The sequence below is a fragment of the Neophocaena asiaeorientalis genome, unplaced genomic scaffold (assembly GCF_003031525.2).
Source record: "Neophocaena asiaeorientalis asiaeorientalis breed wild unplaced genomic scaffold, Neophocaena_asiaeorientalis_V1.1 scaffold156, whole genome shotgun sequence".
Lineage (NCBI taxonomy): Eukaryota > Metazoa > Chordata > Mammalia > Artiodactyla > Phocoenidae > Neophocaena > Neophocaena asiaeorientalis.
Window position 1 is genome coordinate 321551 of NW_020173773.1, and position 19221 is coordinate 340771.

At 35.4% G+C, this 19221-nt stretch overlaps 1 protein-coding gene across 1 annotated transcript in view; it reads left to right on the forward strand.

Annotated features, from left to right (window-relative positions):
- ATF6 (activating transcription factor 6) overlaps nt 1-19221 on the forward strand; it is a 214950-nt gene that overhangs the window by 93343 nt on the left and 102386 nt on the right. The window contains exon 14 of the mRNA XM_024751633.1: nt 2746-2860. Within this exon, the coding sequence (XP_024607401.1) occupies nt 2746-2860 (115 nt within the window). The remainder of the gene's footprint in view (nt 1-2745; nt 2861-19221) is intronic.

Here is a 19221-nt window from a genome sequence, read left to right on the forward strand (position 1 = left end):
GAAGAATCAACATTGTGAAAATGACTATACTACCCAAAGCAAGCTACAGATTCAATGCAATCCCTATCCAATTACCAATGGCATTTTTTACAGAACTAGAACAAAAAAACCTTAAAATTTGTATGGAGACATGAAAGACCCTGAAGAGCAAAAGCAGTCTTGAGGGAAAAAAACGGAGATGGAGGAATCAGACTCCCTGACTTCAGACTATACTACAAAGCTACAGTAATCAACACAATATGGTATTGGCACAAAAACAGAAACATAGCTCAATGGAACAGCATAGAAAGACCAGAGATAAACCCACACACCTATGGTCAACTAATCTATGACAAAGGAGGCAGAGATATACAATGGAGAAAAGACAGTCTCTTCAATAAGTGGTGCTGGGAAAACTGGACAGCTACATGTAAAAGAATGAAATTAGAACACTCCCTAACACCATACACAAAAGTAAACTCAAAATGGATTAGAGCCCTAAGTGTAAGACTGGATACTATAAAACTGTTAGAGGAAAGCATAGGAAGAACACTCTTTGACAGAAATCACAGCAAGATCTTTTTTGATCCACGTCCTAGTGTAATGGAAATAAAAACAAAAATAAATGGGACCTAAGAAAACGTGAAAGCTTTTGCATAGCAAAGGAAACTACAAACAAGACAAAAAGACAACCCTCAGAATGGGAGAAAATATTTTCAAACAAATCAACAGGCCCAGGATTAATCTCCAAAATATATAAACAGCTCATTCAGCTCAATATTAAAAAAACAAACCACCGAAATCAAAAATGGGCAGAAGACCTAAATAGACATTTCTCCAAAGAAGACATACAAATGGCCAAGAAGCACATGAAAAGCTGCTCGACATCAGTTAATTATTAGAGGAATGCAAATTAGAACTACAATGAGGTATCACCTCACACCAATTAGAATGGGCATCACCAGAAAATCTATAAACAACAAATGCTCTAGAGGGTGTAGAGAAAAAGGAGCTCTCTTGTACTGTTGGTGGGAATGTAAATTGATAACAGCCATGATGGAGAACAGTATGAAGGTTCCTTCAGAAACTAAAAATAGAATTACCGTATGACCCAGCAATCCCAGTACTGGGCATATACCCAGAGAAATCCATAATGCAAAAAGACACATGCACCCCAATGTTCATTGCAGCACTATTTACAATAGCCAGGTCATGGAAACAACCTAAATGCCCATCGACAGACAAATGGATAGAGAAGTTGTGGTACATATATACAATGGAATATTACTCAGCCATAAAAAGGAGCAAAACTGGGCCATTTGTTGAGACGTGGATGGCTCTAGAGACTGTCATACAGAGTGAAGTAAGTCAGAAAGAGTAAAACAAATATCGTATATTATCGCATATATGTGGATCCAGAAAAATGGTACAGATGAACCAGTTTGCAGGGCAGAAATTGAGACACAGATGTAGAGAACAAACGTATGGACACCAAGGGGGGAAAGTGGCAGGGCGGTGGTGGTGGTGGTGGGATGAATTGGGCGATTGGGATTGACATTTATACACTGATGTGTATAAAATTGATGACTAATAAGAACCTGTTGTATAAAAAAATAAATTTTAAAAATTCAGGGAAAAAAAATGCTGTAACTAAGCCTTCACAGGAACCTAACCTGTATTTCCCTTAGGAGAATGGTTCAGTGTTTGCTAATTCAGTGTTTGCACTGACTTTATAGGACTATAACTACCATAAATAATAAGAATTGACTGTATATTCGAAGTATTACAGTCAGAGATGGCCTCTTGAGCACGTGAAATTATTTCAAAGGAAGTTCTTATGACTCAGTTATAATTTCCTTTTAGGTCAATCTTGCCCACCTCTTAAGTTAATAAAAGTTTGATTGAAGACATAAAAGAATATGATTTTTCTTTTTGAAGAAAAATGAAGTGTTTTTTTTTTAACTCTAACTTTTGGGTGTTGGCTTATTGTGCTAAACAATAAAAGACCCTGAAAATATTATTAAGAACTATATTAATATCATTTGTGTATATCTTATGGGATAAGATGTGCTCTGAGGTATTATAATTTTAGTTATAATTTTACCAAGGCACTGACTTGGTACTTTTAATATCTATGGCTAGCAGTTGTTGAGTGACTCCCATGGAAGAGGACCCATGCTTGGTACTAACATCTCTGACCCCAGTAACAGTCCTGAAAGGTTTATGTGGTTACCCTCATTTTATTGATGAGGAAACTGAGGTTCCTCAGAGATTGATTTCCCCAAGAATATCCAGTTGAGAGGTGGAGCAGGAATTCAGAGCCAGGTGTATTTGTTTCCAAATCCTAAGTGCTTTTCACCTTTCACACAGCCTCATAGACAAGTGCACCTTCACACATTTGACAGAATGGTGAAAGATAACTTTTCCTCAGACTTAATTTATGTTACCAAAATTTTAAAATCATGCAAACCAATGCAGAAATCTATTTTCTGGTACTTCTATTTTTTTTACATGCTTTGCAATGCACTTGACTGGTACATTTTAGAGCCTTGATACAGAAATGTGAGTTTTGGCTTTAGTGAATTGGATCTTACAAATATCCTGACCTTGAGCTTTTCAAAATGTTACTATAAAAATTGCTGCCAAAATACTACTAATATTTTGGTTGAGAGAGATTCTTATAATTCAGAACGGGAAGCATTTTTGAGAGGATAGAAATTTATTAGTTAAAGAACACTTTGCCACTTTGCCATTTTCTTACTTCAGCAGGAACTCAGGGAGTGAGCTACAGGTGTATTATGCTTCACCCAGAAGTTATCAAGACTTTTTTGAAGCCATCCACAGAAGGGGAGACACGTTTTATGTTGTGTCGTTTCGAAGGGTAAGTTCACTTTGAAAGAATAAAAGAAATAGTTTTGAATACCTGCTATATATGAGGCACTGAGCTGAATGCTGTGGAAGATAAAAAGATATGAGAGATAGGAAGCAATATAAAATAAACTGTACGAGTGGAACAGCCTAAGTGCTATAATACAAGCTTGATTTTGAGCTGTTCAGCGTTATGAAGTGGAAACATGGAGTTGATGCCAGGCAGTATTTAGAAAATATAAGCTGCTTATTGATTTTTATTCTTTGTTTATAACCAACATATTATTTGTTTGTTTATAACCAGTGGAGAAGTATAAACATAAAAATGTCTTTTTAGGCTCTATTCTTGAGACTTTCTATCCCTCTTTTCTCTGTCCTTCATCAAGCATTTACTCTTGCTAGTGAAGAATGTGTAAGATAATCAGTTAGCTTATACAAAAGTAAATGTTTATACGAGCACTTTTGAATGTTACAAATGTGAGACTAAATGGGGAAAAAATGCATAGCTTACTTTCATTCCATCTGCTTTTCCTCTAAAATGAAAATACATTCTTCATAGAGTTGCCATATGAATATCTCGGTTACAGTGCTGTATGTTAAACCAGTAACACATGAATGAATTTGAATTCCTTGGTAGTTTGTATCCTAGGCTTTTCTTTTTCTTTGTCTTTTTTTAAAAGGATGTAGAGAGTGTATGATAGAAATAAGCATATGCTAACAATAAATGATTCATTCTCTGATTATCGTCACCACTCACTGTTACTGAAATTCTCAGTTAACTCAATGCTTTTTCTAAGGTATAAATATCTAGCAGCTCAGAATTTTGGACCAGAGAACTTTGACACTTGAAGATTAGGGAAACCAAACATTTCATGTGTTTTTAGTTATTAATCAAATATGTTAGGAGATTTGGAATACTATAGTGATGGTATCTCATGATTTCTGCCTTTTCTCAAAAATTTCTTGTGTTCAGCCTATTCGCTCAGACATAGCTGGTATATTTCTATACTGTGCCAGCCTCCAAGTTCATTTTCAGCAGCAAGGGGGCAGCTGAGAACAGGGTTTCAGCAAGGCTCCAACTGTATTGGCTGACCAGAGCTTAGTATTAGCTTTGGATTGACACAATCATGTTTAAAGTTGGCAGGGGTTGGGGGGTGGGAGTAAACTTTTTTTTTTTTTTTTGCGGTACGTGGGCCTCTCACTGTTGTGGCCTCTCCCGTTGTGGAGCACAGGCTCCGGACACGCAGGCTCAGCGGCCATGGCTCACGGGCCCAGCCGCTCCGCGGCGTGTGGGATCCTCCTAGACCGAGGCATGAACCCACGTCCCCTGCATCGGCAGGCGGACTCCCAACCACTGCGCCACCAGGGAAGCCTGAATGGTGCATTACGTTTCTTGCATTTGTAAAAGCTACTTCTCATTAGTTTGCTGTGAAAAGTGCTACTAGAAAATTATTTGTCACCCTCCCTCCAATCCTTTGATGTTGTAGAAAAAGCATTCTCCTGTTTAAGAAAACTGTTAGGACTCTCTTTCCCATTCTGTTTGAGTTTTTCATTTCCTAATTACTGATTTATCATATCTTAGTGTTTTATATCAAGGTAAAGTGAGGATAAGCATGAACTTAACTAGATAACAGTAGTTAGAGAGAGACAGCATCCTTTTTCACTTTTTCTTTCTTTATTTTGTTTTAACAGTTGGGATAAGGAAGTTAATTTTATCATCATGACTATAAATAGTGTCATTGGACAGGAATTTGATTCTTAAATCCTGGATTGTTCTTTTTGTTCTTGCTAAAATGAAAATGAAAGACATAATGATCTCATGCTTAGTTTTTTTTTTCATTTTTCCATATAAAATATTCTAACAGTTTCATCAAAAAGGCAAGTGACATCATTTCTTGTGTAGAAAGATGTAGACTTTTTCTTTCATTTAGGCTCTTAATTTCATTGACAGAAATTATTGTAATTGATACTGTGCGATTACATTAGAAATTAAGAAATATAGGGATTCTCACGCCTCAAGGTTTTGCTTAGTATAAACCAGACTTAACAGAGCCAATAAGCAAACCATGTGGTTTTATCGTATAATTGGACATGTGTTTAAAAAATATTTTAATATCTAAAAAAGTAGATGTAGCTATTGACTGTTTAGTATACCATTATTTAATAAACTAACTCTTATGCTTCATAGCTTGGAACGTACACTTGTCCTCATGGAAAATTGGAATAGTGGCTTGTTGTCACTCCTGATTCAACAGCAGCTCCAGTAATTCCATTTTAGTCTTTTTCACACATTGCTCATTCAGACTCCCTAAGCAGAAAGAGGATCTGATTATATATATAGTTGGGTAGAATTGCTGTGATAACCCTGGCTCATGATCCGTGGTCCATTCTTTTGTGACCGGGGAAATAGGGTTGATTTCATTAAATGTATTCTTTTGCTTTGTAAGCCAGCAGCTATGCAAAAGGAACAGCCTGGGCCACTCTAATGAGAAAATGATTGTGGTGGGCCCTTAGAGCTTCATAAACTGTTCATTATGCTACACAACACCTGCTTTAAAAAAAAGTTCTTTCTTGTATCGGTCCCTAGTTGTTTGGTATAAAAGGCTTGTCTTCTCATCTGTATCATAAGCCTCTGAAAGGCAGGAAGTGTCACGTGCTTTTTTATTACCACTCCTGACACTCAGCACAATGCTAGCCACTCAGTGCTTATTAAACAGAACAATTTTAGGTATGGTTCACTAAGAGATGTCACAGTGATGGAAGTTCATTGTTTTCCATAATCATTTAAAGGGTATATTTACATGTTTTGCTTGGAGAAATTTAAATCTGTTTTACTGATCTAAGAAGTAACATAAACAGTGAAGTCCAGCAGAAAGTTCAGTTAGAGATGACCTGTCTTTTCTTTATTTATGGTTGTACTAGCCAGAGATGCATCAGCTTTGTGCTTGTTTCTGAATCTAAGCTTTAGAGCTAAAAAAAATCACCTTGGTGAAACGTTTGACTGCGAAATGTTTAATAGTCAATAGGGAGAACTTTGAGGTATTTGCATCCTCGCTTTTTTAATATTTGGCAGAGTCATTTGGGAGTGGATTGTTGTTAGACCTCACTGCTTTCTTTTGTGGAGAAGGGATGGTGTCTAGTATCTCTACAGATTCAAGCAGCATGAGCCAGAAACTTGAAACTTTGGACAAAGAATAGGAAAGATGCTAATTAATGCAGAAAGGTTGACTGGTGATGTTATTGGTTCAAAAGGTTTGCCAAAGGTTTATTCCCATGGAAGGCCATAATAGAGAGTTTCACAGAATGGCAATGATATTTTATAACTTAATGCCTAGATTAATACCTAATACATGCTTGGAAGAATGGCATATTTTCTTAATGTATATTATTTATTTCTTAGAAAGTTTTGTTTAGTATATATAACTTTATATAAAATCTTCAGAGGCAAGAGGAATTTCCTTAGAAATCAAAGGAAATGAGTTTATAAAGTCTACTTCAAAAGGATACAGCTTCTGTTGTTTTGGAACTTCACAACTTGAGTGTGCACATGGATCTTGGAGTTTGGCCATTTTCTTATCTCTGCTTTCATGGCCTTTTAGCCAGATTCTTTGTCTGGTTGGAAAAAAAAATGTGACTAAATGAGTTTGGAAAGATACTTGCATTAAAAAGAAGTCTTATCTTAGAAGAGACTTTTTCAAAAACTTCTTTTAGAGGGCTTTTTCTAAATAATTGTTAGCTTACTTTGAGATTTACTCTTATCCAGGTCTTAGGCATATTGTAAAAAATAGAACAGAGTTGTCTGAGGATCCACTTAACCTGAGTTTACTTAATGATTACATCAGTAACATTATATATCCATTTGCTCTTTCATTTATATACAAATACGGACACCTTTAATGTATACGGCCATTATAGTTTACAAACCCCTTTCACATATATCATCTTGTTAGTTCCTTACATATAATAAAGTAAGTATTCCTAGTCCTGTTTTACAGATGGAAAAATTGAGGCACAGAGAGGTTAAGTAGCTTCTCTAAGGACACAAAAATGGTAAGCAGTAGAACTAGGGCAATAATTGAAGTGTTCTAATTTAATATAATGATTTTTTTCCTTTACATTCTGGTGCTGCATTTTATTTTTATTTTTTTATTTTTTTTTATTTTTTTTTGCGGTATGCAGGCCTCTCGGTGTTGTGGCCTCTCCCGTTGCGGAGCACAGGTTCCAGACGCGCAGGCTCAGCGGCCATGGCTCACGGGCCCAGCCGCTCCGCGGCATGTGGGATCTTCCCGGACCGGGGCACAAACCCGTGTCCCCTGCATCAGCAGGCGGACTCTCAACCACTGCGCCACCAGGGAAGCCCTGGTGCTGCATTTTAGATTGCTGAATATTTAAATAGCAAAATTACTCTATTCCTCCAAAGCCAACCATGTTTTGTTGCCATATCTGCTGGACACTTTTGCTGGAGTTATTGCATAACAATTAAAATTTTTTGTTTGTTAATTACCTGATTGTAGATTAAGTGCTTTATTAGGTTACACTTTGATAATAGTAAAGAATAACTTAATGGTCTGAAAGGTTATAGTATAGCTTCAGATTTCAAACCAAGAGAGTAGAATAAATAGGCTTTGAGAGTTTCTGGTTTCTTTTTAAAACATTTGAGGAAAAAAAATCTTTGCTCTGTCTTAAAAAGGAAGTACTTTAGCCAAAATAGACAGTATTTTAATGATTGGTACTCTAGAACTTCTCATAGAGAAGAGTGGTTTTTGTGCATGTGTAAATGCATTTTATTATGCATTCTGTATATGGCATGCCGGATTCTTGAGATCAGAAACTTTTGATCTCAAGCTCCTTGTTAAATATGAGTTACTGTTGTGTGGTTTTAGGGGATTTAGTCATTTGTTCCTTGGCTCTGTAACAGATTCCTAGCTAACGTTAAAAAAAAAAAAAACCCTGTTATTTGGATTTTTCAATTGCATACTGGAATATAACTTGTTTTATGTCTGAAAAATGATTGTTCAACAGTCTCTGTAACTAGACTTGTAAGTAGAATAGCCATGGGCACAAAGAACTTATAACTCATGAATAATTTGAAGTCTTAAAAACTCTCAGGGTAGTGGGCAAGTCCATCTGAGTCAGGATAATTTTCCAACTGTTCATTATTCTTGTGCTCTGTTTGGTAGTCTTTATTTTATAATGTGTTTTTCATATGCATTTGTTTAGGCTCCTTTTTTAGCTGGCATGCTTTCTCTGGGCAGGGATAAAGTCTATTCCTTCTGTTTTGTCTTTCTACAAGGTCTGTTGCAATGTACTGCAGACTGTGCAGAGCAAGTCCTAAATAAATGTTAGGGCTCAAACTGCTGTTTATTTGTGCCTTTTTACCTTATTTTTTATGTCCTGCTGTTCAAAAGATTAGTAGAGATGGGGTTTGCAGAGACAAAGAAGGAAATTTTTCTCAATGAACGTTTAAAATTACTTTTGTATATTGAATAACCATGAAAAAATTTAAAATATATAGTCTACTTTGATGTGGACAAACTTTTAGCTATAGAATAGAATGACTTCTAAAGAAAGACATCTAAAGTTACCCTGATTCTTCAGGTAGGATTTAATAATTGATAAAGTTTTGATAGTTTCCTTCTCATAAAATTTCAGATTTTTCATAATGAGGGAAGAAAACATTTCCTGAAAGCAAAGCTGCATTCTAAGAAAAGATATTTCTTCACATTATGAATATGTGAGGAAAAATGTTTTTTAAATAATTCATAGCTACAGGCCTTAGTGACTTGCGTTTTAGCCCCAATTCTGTCACTTACTATTTGACTTTGGACAAATCACTTGTCTCTCCTATCTTCAGTTTCCTGATCTGTAAAATGATAAAGTTAGAGCAGATTTGCATTTTCCTTTTCGCTCTAGAAATTTATAGTATTCTTCTAACTCTGTGTGTGTGTGTGTGTGTAGGTATATGTGTGTATATGTGTTTCTGTGTGTGAACACTGTCCTTTTAGAAATCTGTAGTATTGTGTTAAAACTCTTTAAAGTTACTAGAGTGACTCTCAGTCAGTTGGAGTTAGAACATTTTAAGGGTTTTGAAAAACAACCATAGCAAAACCAAAATGTTGAGTTACAACAAGGTAGACCTATAAATTAATGAGTTTGATTTTTTAATAGATGGTGATCTTGTAATTTATTTAATAATGATCTTTATAGCGCTTATAATATGCCAATCTTTAATCCTGAGGTAGGTACGATTATTGTCCTCATTTTACAGATGAGGAGCCTAAGGCACAGAGAGGTTAATTAATTTGTCCAATGTGACATAGTTTGGAAGTGACTGAGCCAGAATTTAACTGAGAGTCTGGCTCCAGAGTCTGTGTTTCTGGCCACTTCCCTATATTGCCTTTCTAGCACTTTTATGTCCAAATGCTGCCTTATCCTTCAGAATATTCAACTTGGAATTTAATTCCACTGATCTGTCTGTTCAAAACATCGTTTGAGTTGCTTTAGGTTCATTTTCCAAAGAGGGCAAGACCAAAGATAAAGCCCTGTGGAAAGAAACCCAAGAACCATGCTACGTAGAGTAATAGTGTAGGAGAAATAAGAGCTACCAGGGAAACACAGAGGAAATGATTAGAGATATAGAAGGAGAACTGGAATAGTACTACAGATGAAAGTGGAAAAAAATCAACTTAGTTTTATTTTAAAACATGGAGGTCAAGGAAGAAGAGTTCATAAAGGAGGTGGTCAGCAGTATTGGGTGTCACAGAGCTCACTGAGAATGAGAAATGAGAAAAGCCCATTTGGCCTATATAAACATGGAAATCGTTGGTGACTTGAGATTACAGTTATGGTAGAGTACTCAGAACAGAATCCAGATTAGAGGCTAAGAGAGATTGTGAAGGAAATAAAGTGGTGGGCTTGGTAAATTTGGCATTGAAGGGAAGGGGAAATAGCCTGGAGACAGGTAAAGGGAAGAGAGCTAAGGTGTTTGTGTTTGTGCGTGTATGCGTGTGTTTAAGGATAGGAGGGCTATGAAGGTAAAGTATAAAGTAAAGAGAGACTATTGTGGTTAATTTATATACATATAAATGTAAGAATGGAGTGCATATTTTATTTTTGACAGATGTTTTAAAGGAAAATAAACATGTCAATGTTTGTTCCTCATCTGTATTAATGTTTTTCTATTTAAATCAGAACATGGAGAAAGTTGAAGAAAAATTTTTGTTTATTTGCAGTAGGACTATAAAAAATAAAAGAGAATGTGGAATTAAAACCAGATTTCTAACAAATAAAATCATATTTAAAGTATTCCTTGGGACATCAAAAGTCTTCTAAATCTTAAATAAGGAGCTGACTTTTAATAATGGTAAAATGTTTTTAAAATATAAAATTTGATAGAATATTTCTAATTTAATTAATACATAGATGGTCTTGGAGTTTTTCCTCATATAAAGTCAGAAAACTAGCAAAATAGACTGTTAAATCATTTTATGTTTAAACAAAATTTGATGCAAGCTTTTTGATAATGTCACAAAACTTAATTATGGAGGAAGCAATTACTATAGTTAGGAAAAGTTGATGATTTATCATCTGACTCAGGAGTAAGGTCTGAAATGCTTGTGTCCTCCCCTCCCCCATATGTAGTGATTTCTTATTCTGGACTCTGATTTGTTTAACTTTGACCCCATCAGCAAATCTGAACACTGACACTTAGTTGGTTTTTCTTGAAAGATCCTAAGGCTCTAATAGGTGTATGGTATTTATTTCAAGGCATTGATGCTAATCTAGAGTCTGTTATGGATGGGCTTTGAAGAATTTTCCGATTCCTAGTATAGGAATCTCACTGGAAGCCAGCAGGATGGACGATTAGCTGAGACCAAGAGTGTGGTATATGTCTAACTAAATAATTATGCAACTGTTTGCTTAATATCTGTTTCCCTGGCCAGGCCTTAAGCACCCTGAGGGCAAGAACCATCTCTATCTTAGTCATCATGCTGTCCCTAGTATCCAGCATAGTACCAGGCACATAGCAGGTATTCAGTAAATATTGAATGAATGAATGAATGAACAAACTGGATACCAAATCCATCAGTTTGACATGCCATATTCTAAATTAGTTTATACCTTCACCATGATGTGATAGACAATTTGTGACAGACCAGCTTCTTAACTACTTTTATCAGGGCCATCTACGTCTCATGGTAAATCTAGAAATCAGTCTTTGAAAATTAGTAAATTTAAGTGCATTTTGTACAGCACAAGGAATATAACCAATATTTTATAATAACTTTAAATGGAATATAATATACACTTGAAACTAATATAACATTGTAAATCAACAATTCTTCAATTAAAAAAATAAATGCATTTTAAGAAGTTTAGGTACCATGTTGCATGAGGGAACTATATACCCAGTAAGATCTTCTCTGTGTTTCAGAGTTGAAACACTGAGCCTGGTAGTACATGGATAGAGAAGATTTTTTTCAATTAGGGTGTTAAACAGACTGTGGTGCCATTTTAAGCACTGGAATTAATAAGCCGCAGACTGAATAAACTCCGTATGTATAGAGACCCATCTATAATGTGTGTCTTTGGTGTCCTAGAAGGATGGGACGATATTAGCATTTTTATCTCCTGCACAGTGTTTAATTTGAATATGTAAGGTGTTCAAGAAAAGCTTGTCAAACGAATGCCCCATAACCTATATTTCAAATAATTTAGAGTCATCTATGTCTGATTATAATACACCTAGAAATAAATCTTAAAACTAAAATATATCATACAGAATAAAAGGCCTCTGTTACTCAGTTTAAGTTTTATAGCTATTTTTCTTCTTGTTCCATTTGTTATTGAATAGAAATTCAATAAGTTTTATTCTGTTAAGTATGATGGGAGGGGATGTCAGATGTTTAATTTGAAGTTCTTTAAAGAGACTGGTTGCTTTCTTCCTATTAAATGTGCTTTGAATTAGTAGCTTTCAGATATCTATTCGGGTGGAGGTACAAGCATTATATAGAGAATGATATATAATCAAAAAATAATTTTTCCTTGGCTTTGGAATGAAAAAATATCCAACGCAGAGTTTTGCAGTCAGACATTTATCTGATCAGATATTTTTCCACTCATCTTCTATATAATTGACTCTGATCTCCAGGCTTCTATTTTGCCTAAAAAATCAGGCTTCAGACTCAACTGAGTAATAAGAAAGTGGAGGTCCTTAGACTGATGTAGAACAGTGGTTCTCAAACTGTTTGGTTTCAGAACTCCTTATATTTTCCAAAACCCTTCAAAGAAATATTAGTGAGAAGAGTGGCATGGTTTTATATTTTTATGAATCTCTTTAATATCTGGCTTAGTAGAAACCAGCTGGATTCTTATATGTGCTTCTGCATTAATCATTTCCTTTTAGTTGAAATATATGAAGAAAATCTGACCTCACACAGATAATGTCGTTGGATAAGGAAGGAATTTTTGTTTGTTTGTTTTTGTTTTGTTTGCGGTACGCGGCCTCTCACTGTTGTGGCCTCTCCCGTTGTGGAGCACAGGCTCCGGAAGCGCAGGCTCAGCGGTCATGGCTCACGGGCCCAGCCGCTCCGCGGCATGTGGGATCTTCCCGGACTGGGGCACGAACCCGTGTCCCCTGCATCGGCAGGCAGACTCTCAACCACTGTGCCACCAGGGAAGCCCAGAAAAGAATATTTTTAAAGCCTTTTCAGATAATTATGGGTATTCTTCTTTGATGCTCCACCAAAATTCAACAAGAGATAGTTTCTTAAAGGGTAGTTGCAGTGTAGAAGCCGAATCTGAGAACTTTTAGCACTCTGATGCATTAAAATCTATTGGTCATATGTATAGCTGATTCACTTTGTTATAAAGCAGAAACTAACACACCACTGTAAAGCAATTATACTCCAATAAAGATGTTAAAAAAAATCTATTGGTTTATCTTGCGCTTTGAGTGGATCTCTTTCCCATGTATGATTTTGTAACATCACACTTTGGTCAGATGGAAAAAATTGGCTCACTGAGACATGGAGATCTTCCAAATGTTGACGTGGCTTATATACAATATTTTAAAAATCACATTGTTTAATACCACCACAAGTCTTATCTGAAAAGTCTTTAATATTAGGAAGCTGTTAAGTTCATGGTAGCAGATGCAGGTTTTTCAGAATTCTTGTTTTTGTTTGAAGACTCAAATTTTATCACTGTTGAAAAGATTGTCAGTTGTTTTCCTTCAAGTGGCAGCTTCCTTTAATTCATTTGTCTATCAAATACCCAAGTCAAAATAACTATAATTTGTCTATCTGACATTCTTTAAAGTAAAACTGGTGTTACATTAAAAAGTAGCTAGGGAGTTCCCCGGTGGCCTAGTGGTTAGGATTCCAGGCTTTCACTGCCAGCCCAGGTTCTTTCCCTGGTTGGGGAACTGAGATCCTGCAAGCTGCACAGCACAGCCAAAAAACAAAACAAAACAAAAAACTTGGGGATCCAGCAGAAGTGTATTTCCTATTTTGTCACAGAATATTAAAAAGAAGTCTCCTGAAGGGTCAAGATTTAATAAAATTAATAATTTTTTTCCTTAAACTGACTTTGTGTGTGTGTGTGTGTGTGTGCATGTGTGTGTGTGCATGTGTGTGTGTATCTGAACATGAGGTGATGAATAATCCAGTGAACTCTAATACAGTTTGATACTACTGTCTTGATTCAGGCTAAGGTATCAGAATTGATTTTGTACCATCAGTGTAAATATCAACACAATTGTTCTAGGATAAGTGATGAGATTCAAAAACATTATTCAACACTGAATATTTTAGTACTGCTTGTATTTGTTGCCAAACATTCCCATATAAGATCTTTGTTCCTGATTACTTGGTGCTCATACTGAATGAATATAAACAAAACATCCAGTCTGTAGGTACTTTCATTTATAAAACAAAAGCATAATTCTGTAGTGGAAATATTAATTCAGTCTTCATATTTGCAGCTAATCTTTAATTTAATGGGTTATTATATGATTAGAAAGTAGTAGTGCCATGATTTCTTTTACTGACTTTTCATCCATCAGGCACTGAGCAAGGCCAACTATCCAAGACTTTATTAATCTCTCAGGTAAATGTACTTCTTCAGCATTTACCATGTAAGATATTTCAGTGGTCTTTAAATTCTACATGATTGGTCTCAGAATAACACTGGAACTTAACTGACACCCTAATAGTATTTGAAATGTTTTGTTGCATAAGAGACAATAAGATAGATTACTGACACCTGTAATGCAAGAGAAAGATAGCTTTCAGCATATGGTCATTTCTTATTAACAGTTTCAACCAGTTTCTTGGTAGATTCTGCCTTTCCATGAGTCACAGAATTCTCTAGTACATTAGTTTTATCTTTTTCAGCATCTGAGTTGTAGACAGGATGGTTGAGGGTTAAGGAAGCAAATCTTTTGGTTTTCTATTCAAGTATAGTTGATTCACAATATTATGTTGGTTTCAGATGTATAGCATAGTGATTCAGTATTTTTGCAGATTGTACTCCATTATAGGTTATTATGAAACAATGGCTATAATTCCCTCTGTTATATAGTATATCCTTGTTGCTTATCTATTTTATACATAGTAGTTTACCTCTGTTAATCCCATACCCCTAATTTGTCCCTCCCCTCTTCCTTTTCCCCTTTGGTAGCCACAAGTTTGTCTTCTTTATCTGTGAATCTGTTTCTGTTTTGTGTATACATTCACTAGTATTATTTTTTAGATTCCACATATTTGTGATATCATACAGTATTTGTCTTTCTCTGTCTGACTTATTTCACTAAGCATAATATTCTCTAAATCCATCCACTTTGCTACAGATGGTAGTATTTCATTTTTTATGGCTGAGTAATATTCCACTGTTTGTATGTTTGTGTGTATGTGTGTATTTATCTCATATCTTATTTATTCAGTCATCTGTTGATGGGTACTTGGGTTGCTTCCATGTCTTGGCTATTGTAAATAGTGCTGCTGTGAACATTGGGGGTGCATATATCTTTTCGAATTAGTGTTTTTGTTTTTTCCAGATATATACCCAGGAGTGGAATTGCTGGATCATATAGTAGTTCTATTTTTAGTTTTTTCAGGAACCCCCATACTGTTTTCTATAGTGGCTGCACCGATTTACATTCCCAACAGTGTACAGGGTTCCCTTGTCTTCACATCCTCTACAACAATTTGTTATTTGTAGACTTTTTTTTAAGATAGCGTTTCTGACAGGTGTGAGGTTATATCTCATTGCTGTTTTGATTTGCATTTCTCTAATAATTAATGATGTTGAGCATCTTTTCCTGTGCCTCTTGGCCATCTGTATGTCTGTTTTGGAAAAATGTCTATTCAGGTCTTCTGCCCATTTTTTGATTGGATTGTTTTGTTTGTTTGTGGGTTTGTTTTTTTTCCTGATATTGAGTTGTATGAGTTATTTGTATATTTTGGATATTAACCCCTTGTCAGTCGCATTGTTGGCAAGTATTTTCTCCCATTCTGTAGGCTGTCTTTTCATTTTGTCAGTGGTTTCCTTTGATGTGCAAAAGCTTTTAAATTTAATTAGGTCCCATTTGTTTATTTTTGCTTTTATTTCTTTTGCCTTAGGAGACTGATCCAAGAAAATATTGCTACGATTTATGTCAAAGAGTGTTTCATCTATGTTTTCTTCTAGGAGTTTTATAGTTCCTAGTCTTACATTTAGGTCTTTAAACCATTTTGAGTTTATTTTTGTGTGTGATATGAAGGAATGTCCTAATCTCATTGCTTCACATGTGGCTGACCAGTTTTCCCAGCACCACTTGTTGAAGAGATTCTCTTTTCTCCACAGTATATTCTTGCCTCCTTTGCCATAGATTCATTGACCATAGGTGTGTGGGTTTATTTCTGGGCTCTCTATTGTGTTCCATTGATCTATGAGTCTTTTTGTGACAGTATCATGCTGTTTTGATTACTGTAACTTTGTAATATAGCCTGAAGTTTGGGACGGTTATACCTCCAGCTTTGTTCCTTTTTTCTCAAGATTGCTCTGGCAATTTGGGGTCTTCTGTGATTCCATATAAATTTTGGGATTATTTATTCTAGTTCTGTGAAGAATGTCCTGGATATTTTGATAGGAATTGCATTAAATCTGTAGATTGTTTTGGGTAGTATGGCCATTTTAACAATATAAATTAATGCAAGAACATGAACTATCTTTCTACTTCTTTGTATTATCTTCAAATTCCTTCATCAGTGTTTGTTTGGTTTTTCAATATTTATTTATTTGGCTGTGCCAGGTCTTAGTTGCGGCATGTGGGATCTTCATTGCCACATGCAGGATCTTCAGTTGTGGCATGTGGAATCTTTTAGTTGAGGCATGTGGGATCTAGTTCTCTAACCAGGGATCAAACCCGGCCCTGCTGCATTGGGAGTGTGGAGTCTTAGCCACTGGACCACCAGAGAAGTCCTCATCAGTGTTTTATAGTTTTCAGAGTATAGGGCTTTCACCTCTTTGCTTAAATTTATTCTTGGGTATTTTATTCTTTTGATGGGATTTTATTTTTACTTTCTCTTTCTGCTACTTTATCATTAGTGTACAGAAACACAACAGATTTCTGTATATTAATTGTGTGTCCTGCAACCTTGCTGAACTCATTTATTCTAATAAGTTTTGGGGTGGATTCTTTAGGGTTCTCTTAATAAAGTATCTTGTCGCCTGCAAATAGTGATAGTTTTACCTCTTCTCTTCCAATTTGGATACCTTTTATTTCTTTTTCTTGTATGATTCCTGTGACAAGGACTTCCAACCCTATGTTAAGTAGAAGTGGTGAGAGTGGACATCCTTGTCTTGTTCCTGCCCTCCTGCAGTGGAAGAACAGAGTCCTAACCACTGAACCACCAGGGAATTCCTGGCTTTCAGCTTTTTACAATCGAGTGTGATATTGGCTGTTGGTTTGTCATAAATGCCCTTTATTATGTTGAGATGTATTCCTTCTATACCTACTTTTTGGAGAGTTTTTATCATTAATGGATGCTGAATTTTCTCAAAAAAATGCATCTGTTGAGATGATCATGTGAATTTTCTTCCTTTTGTTAATGTGGTGTAACACATTGATTGATTTGTGAATGTTGAACCATCCTTGTGACCCTGTAATGAATCCCACTTGATCTTGGTGTCTGATCTTTTAAATGTATTTTTGGATTTGTCTTGTTAATATTTTGTTGAGGATTTTTGCATCTATATTCATCAAAGAGATATTGGCCTATAATTTTCTTTTTTTATACTGTCTTTGTCTTGTTTTGGTATCAGGGTAATGGTGGCCTCATAGAATAAAGCGTTATTTGAGGTATTGTAAGAAAACCAATGTGGCAGAAGACTCTTTTTTTTAAGTTATTTATTTATTTACTTATTTTTTTAACATCTTTATTGGAGTATAATTGCTTAACAATAGTGTGTTAGTTTCTGCTTTATAACAAAGTGAATCAGTTATACGTATACATATATACCCACCTGAATGAGCTGCTTGTAAATTGTGGTGATTAATCCTTTGTCAGTTGCTTCATTTGCAAATATTTTCTCCTATTCTGAGGGTTGTCTTTTGGTCTTGTTTATGGTTTCCTTTGCTGTGCAAAAGCTTTTAAGTTTCACTAGGTCCCATTTGTTAATTTTTTTTTTGTATTTCCATTTCTTTGGGAGGTGGGTCAAGAAGGATCTTGCTGTGATTTATGTCATAGAGTGTTCTGCCTATGTTTTCCTCTAAGAGTTTGATAGTTTCTGGCCTTACATTTAGGTCTTTAATCCATTTTGAGCTTATTTTTGTGTATGGTGTTAGGGAGTGATCTAATCTCATACTTTTACATGTACCTGTCCAGTTTTCCCAGCACCACTTATTGAAGAGGCTGTCTTTTCTCCATTGTATATTCTTGCCTCCTTTATAAAAAATAAGGTGATCATATGTGCGTGGGTTTATCTCTGGGCTTTCTATCCTGTTCCATTGATCTATATTTCTGTTTTTGTGCCAGTACCATACTCTCTTGATTAGTGTAGCTTTGTAGTATAGTCTGAAGTCTGGGAGCCTAATTCCTCCATTTCTGTTTATCTTTCTCAAGATTGCTTTGGCTATTCAGGGTCTTTTGTGTCTCCATACAAATTGTGAAAGTTTTTGTTCTAGTTCTGTGAAAAATGCCATTGGTAGTTTGATAGGGATTGCACTGAATCTGTAGATTGCTTCGGATAGTAGAGTCATTTTCACAATGTTGATTCTTCCAATCCAAGAACATGGTATATCTCTCCATCTATTTGTATCATCTTTAATTTCTTTCATCAGTGTCTTATAGTTTTCTGCATACAGGTGTTTTGTCTCCTAAGGTAGGTTTATTCCTAGGTATTTTATTCTTTCTGTTGCAGTGGTAAATGGAAGTGTTTCTTTAATTTTACTTTCAGATTTTTCATCATTAGTGTATAGGAATACAAGAGATTTCTGTGCATTAATTTTGTATCCTGCTGCTTTACCAAATTCATTGATTAGCTCTAGTAGTTTTCTGGTAACATCTTTAGGATTCTCTATGTATAGTATCATGTCATCTGCAAACAGTGACAGCTTTACTTATTCTTTTCCAATTTGGTTTACTTTTCTTTTTCTTCTCTGTTTGCTATGGCTAAAACTTCCAAAACTATGTTGAATAATAGTGGTGAGAGTGGGCAACCTTATCTTATTCCCGATCTTAGTGGAAATGGTTTCAGTTTTTCACCACTGAGGATGATGTTGGCTGTGGGTTTGTCATATATGGCCTTTATTATGTTGAGGTAAGTTCCCTCTATGCCTACTTTCTGGAGGGTTTTTATCATAAATGGGTATTGAATTTTGTCATAAGCTTTTTTTTGCATGTATTGAGATGATCATATGGTTTTTCTCCTTCAATTTGTTAATATGGTGTACCACATTGATTGATTTGCATATATTAAAGAATCCTTGCATTCCTGGGATAAACCCCACTTGTTCATGGTGTATGATCCTTTTAATGTGCTGTTGGATTCTCTATGCTAGTATTTTGATGAGGATTTTTGCATCTATGTTCATCCGTGATATTGGCCTGTAGTTTTCTTTTTTTGTGACATCTTTGTCTGGTTTTGGTATCAGGGTGATGGTGACTTGTTTCTTCAGGTAGGATTGTATTGCTGTAAACGTCCATCTTAGAATTGCTTTTGCTGTATCCCATAGGTTTTGGGTCATTGTGTTTTCACTGTGATGTGTTTCTAGGTATTTTTTGATTTCCCCTTTGATTCCTTCAGTGATCTCTTGGTTATTAAGTAGTGTATTGCTTAGCCTCCATGTGTTTGTATTTTTTACAGATTTTTTCTTGTAATTGATATCTA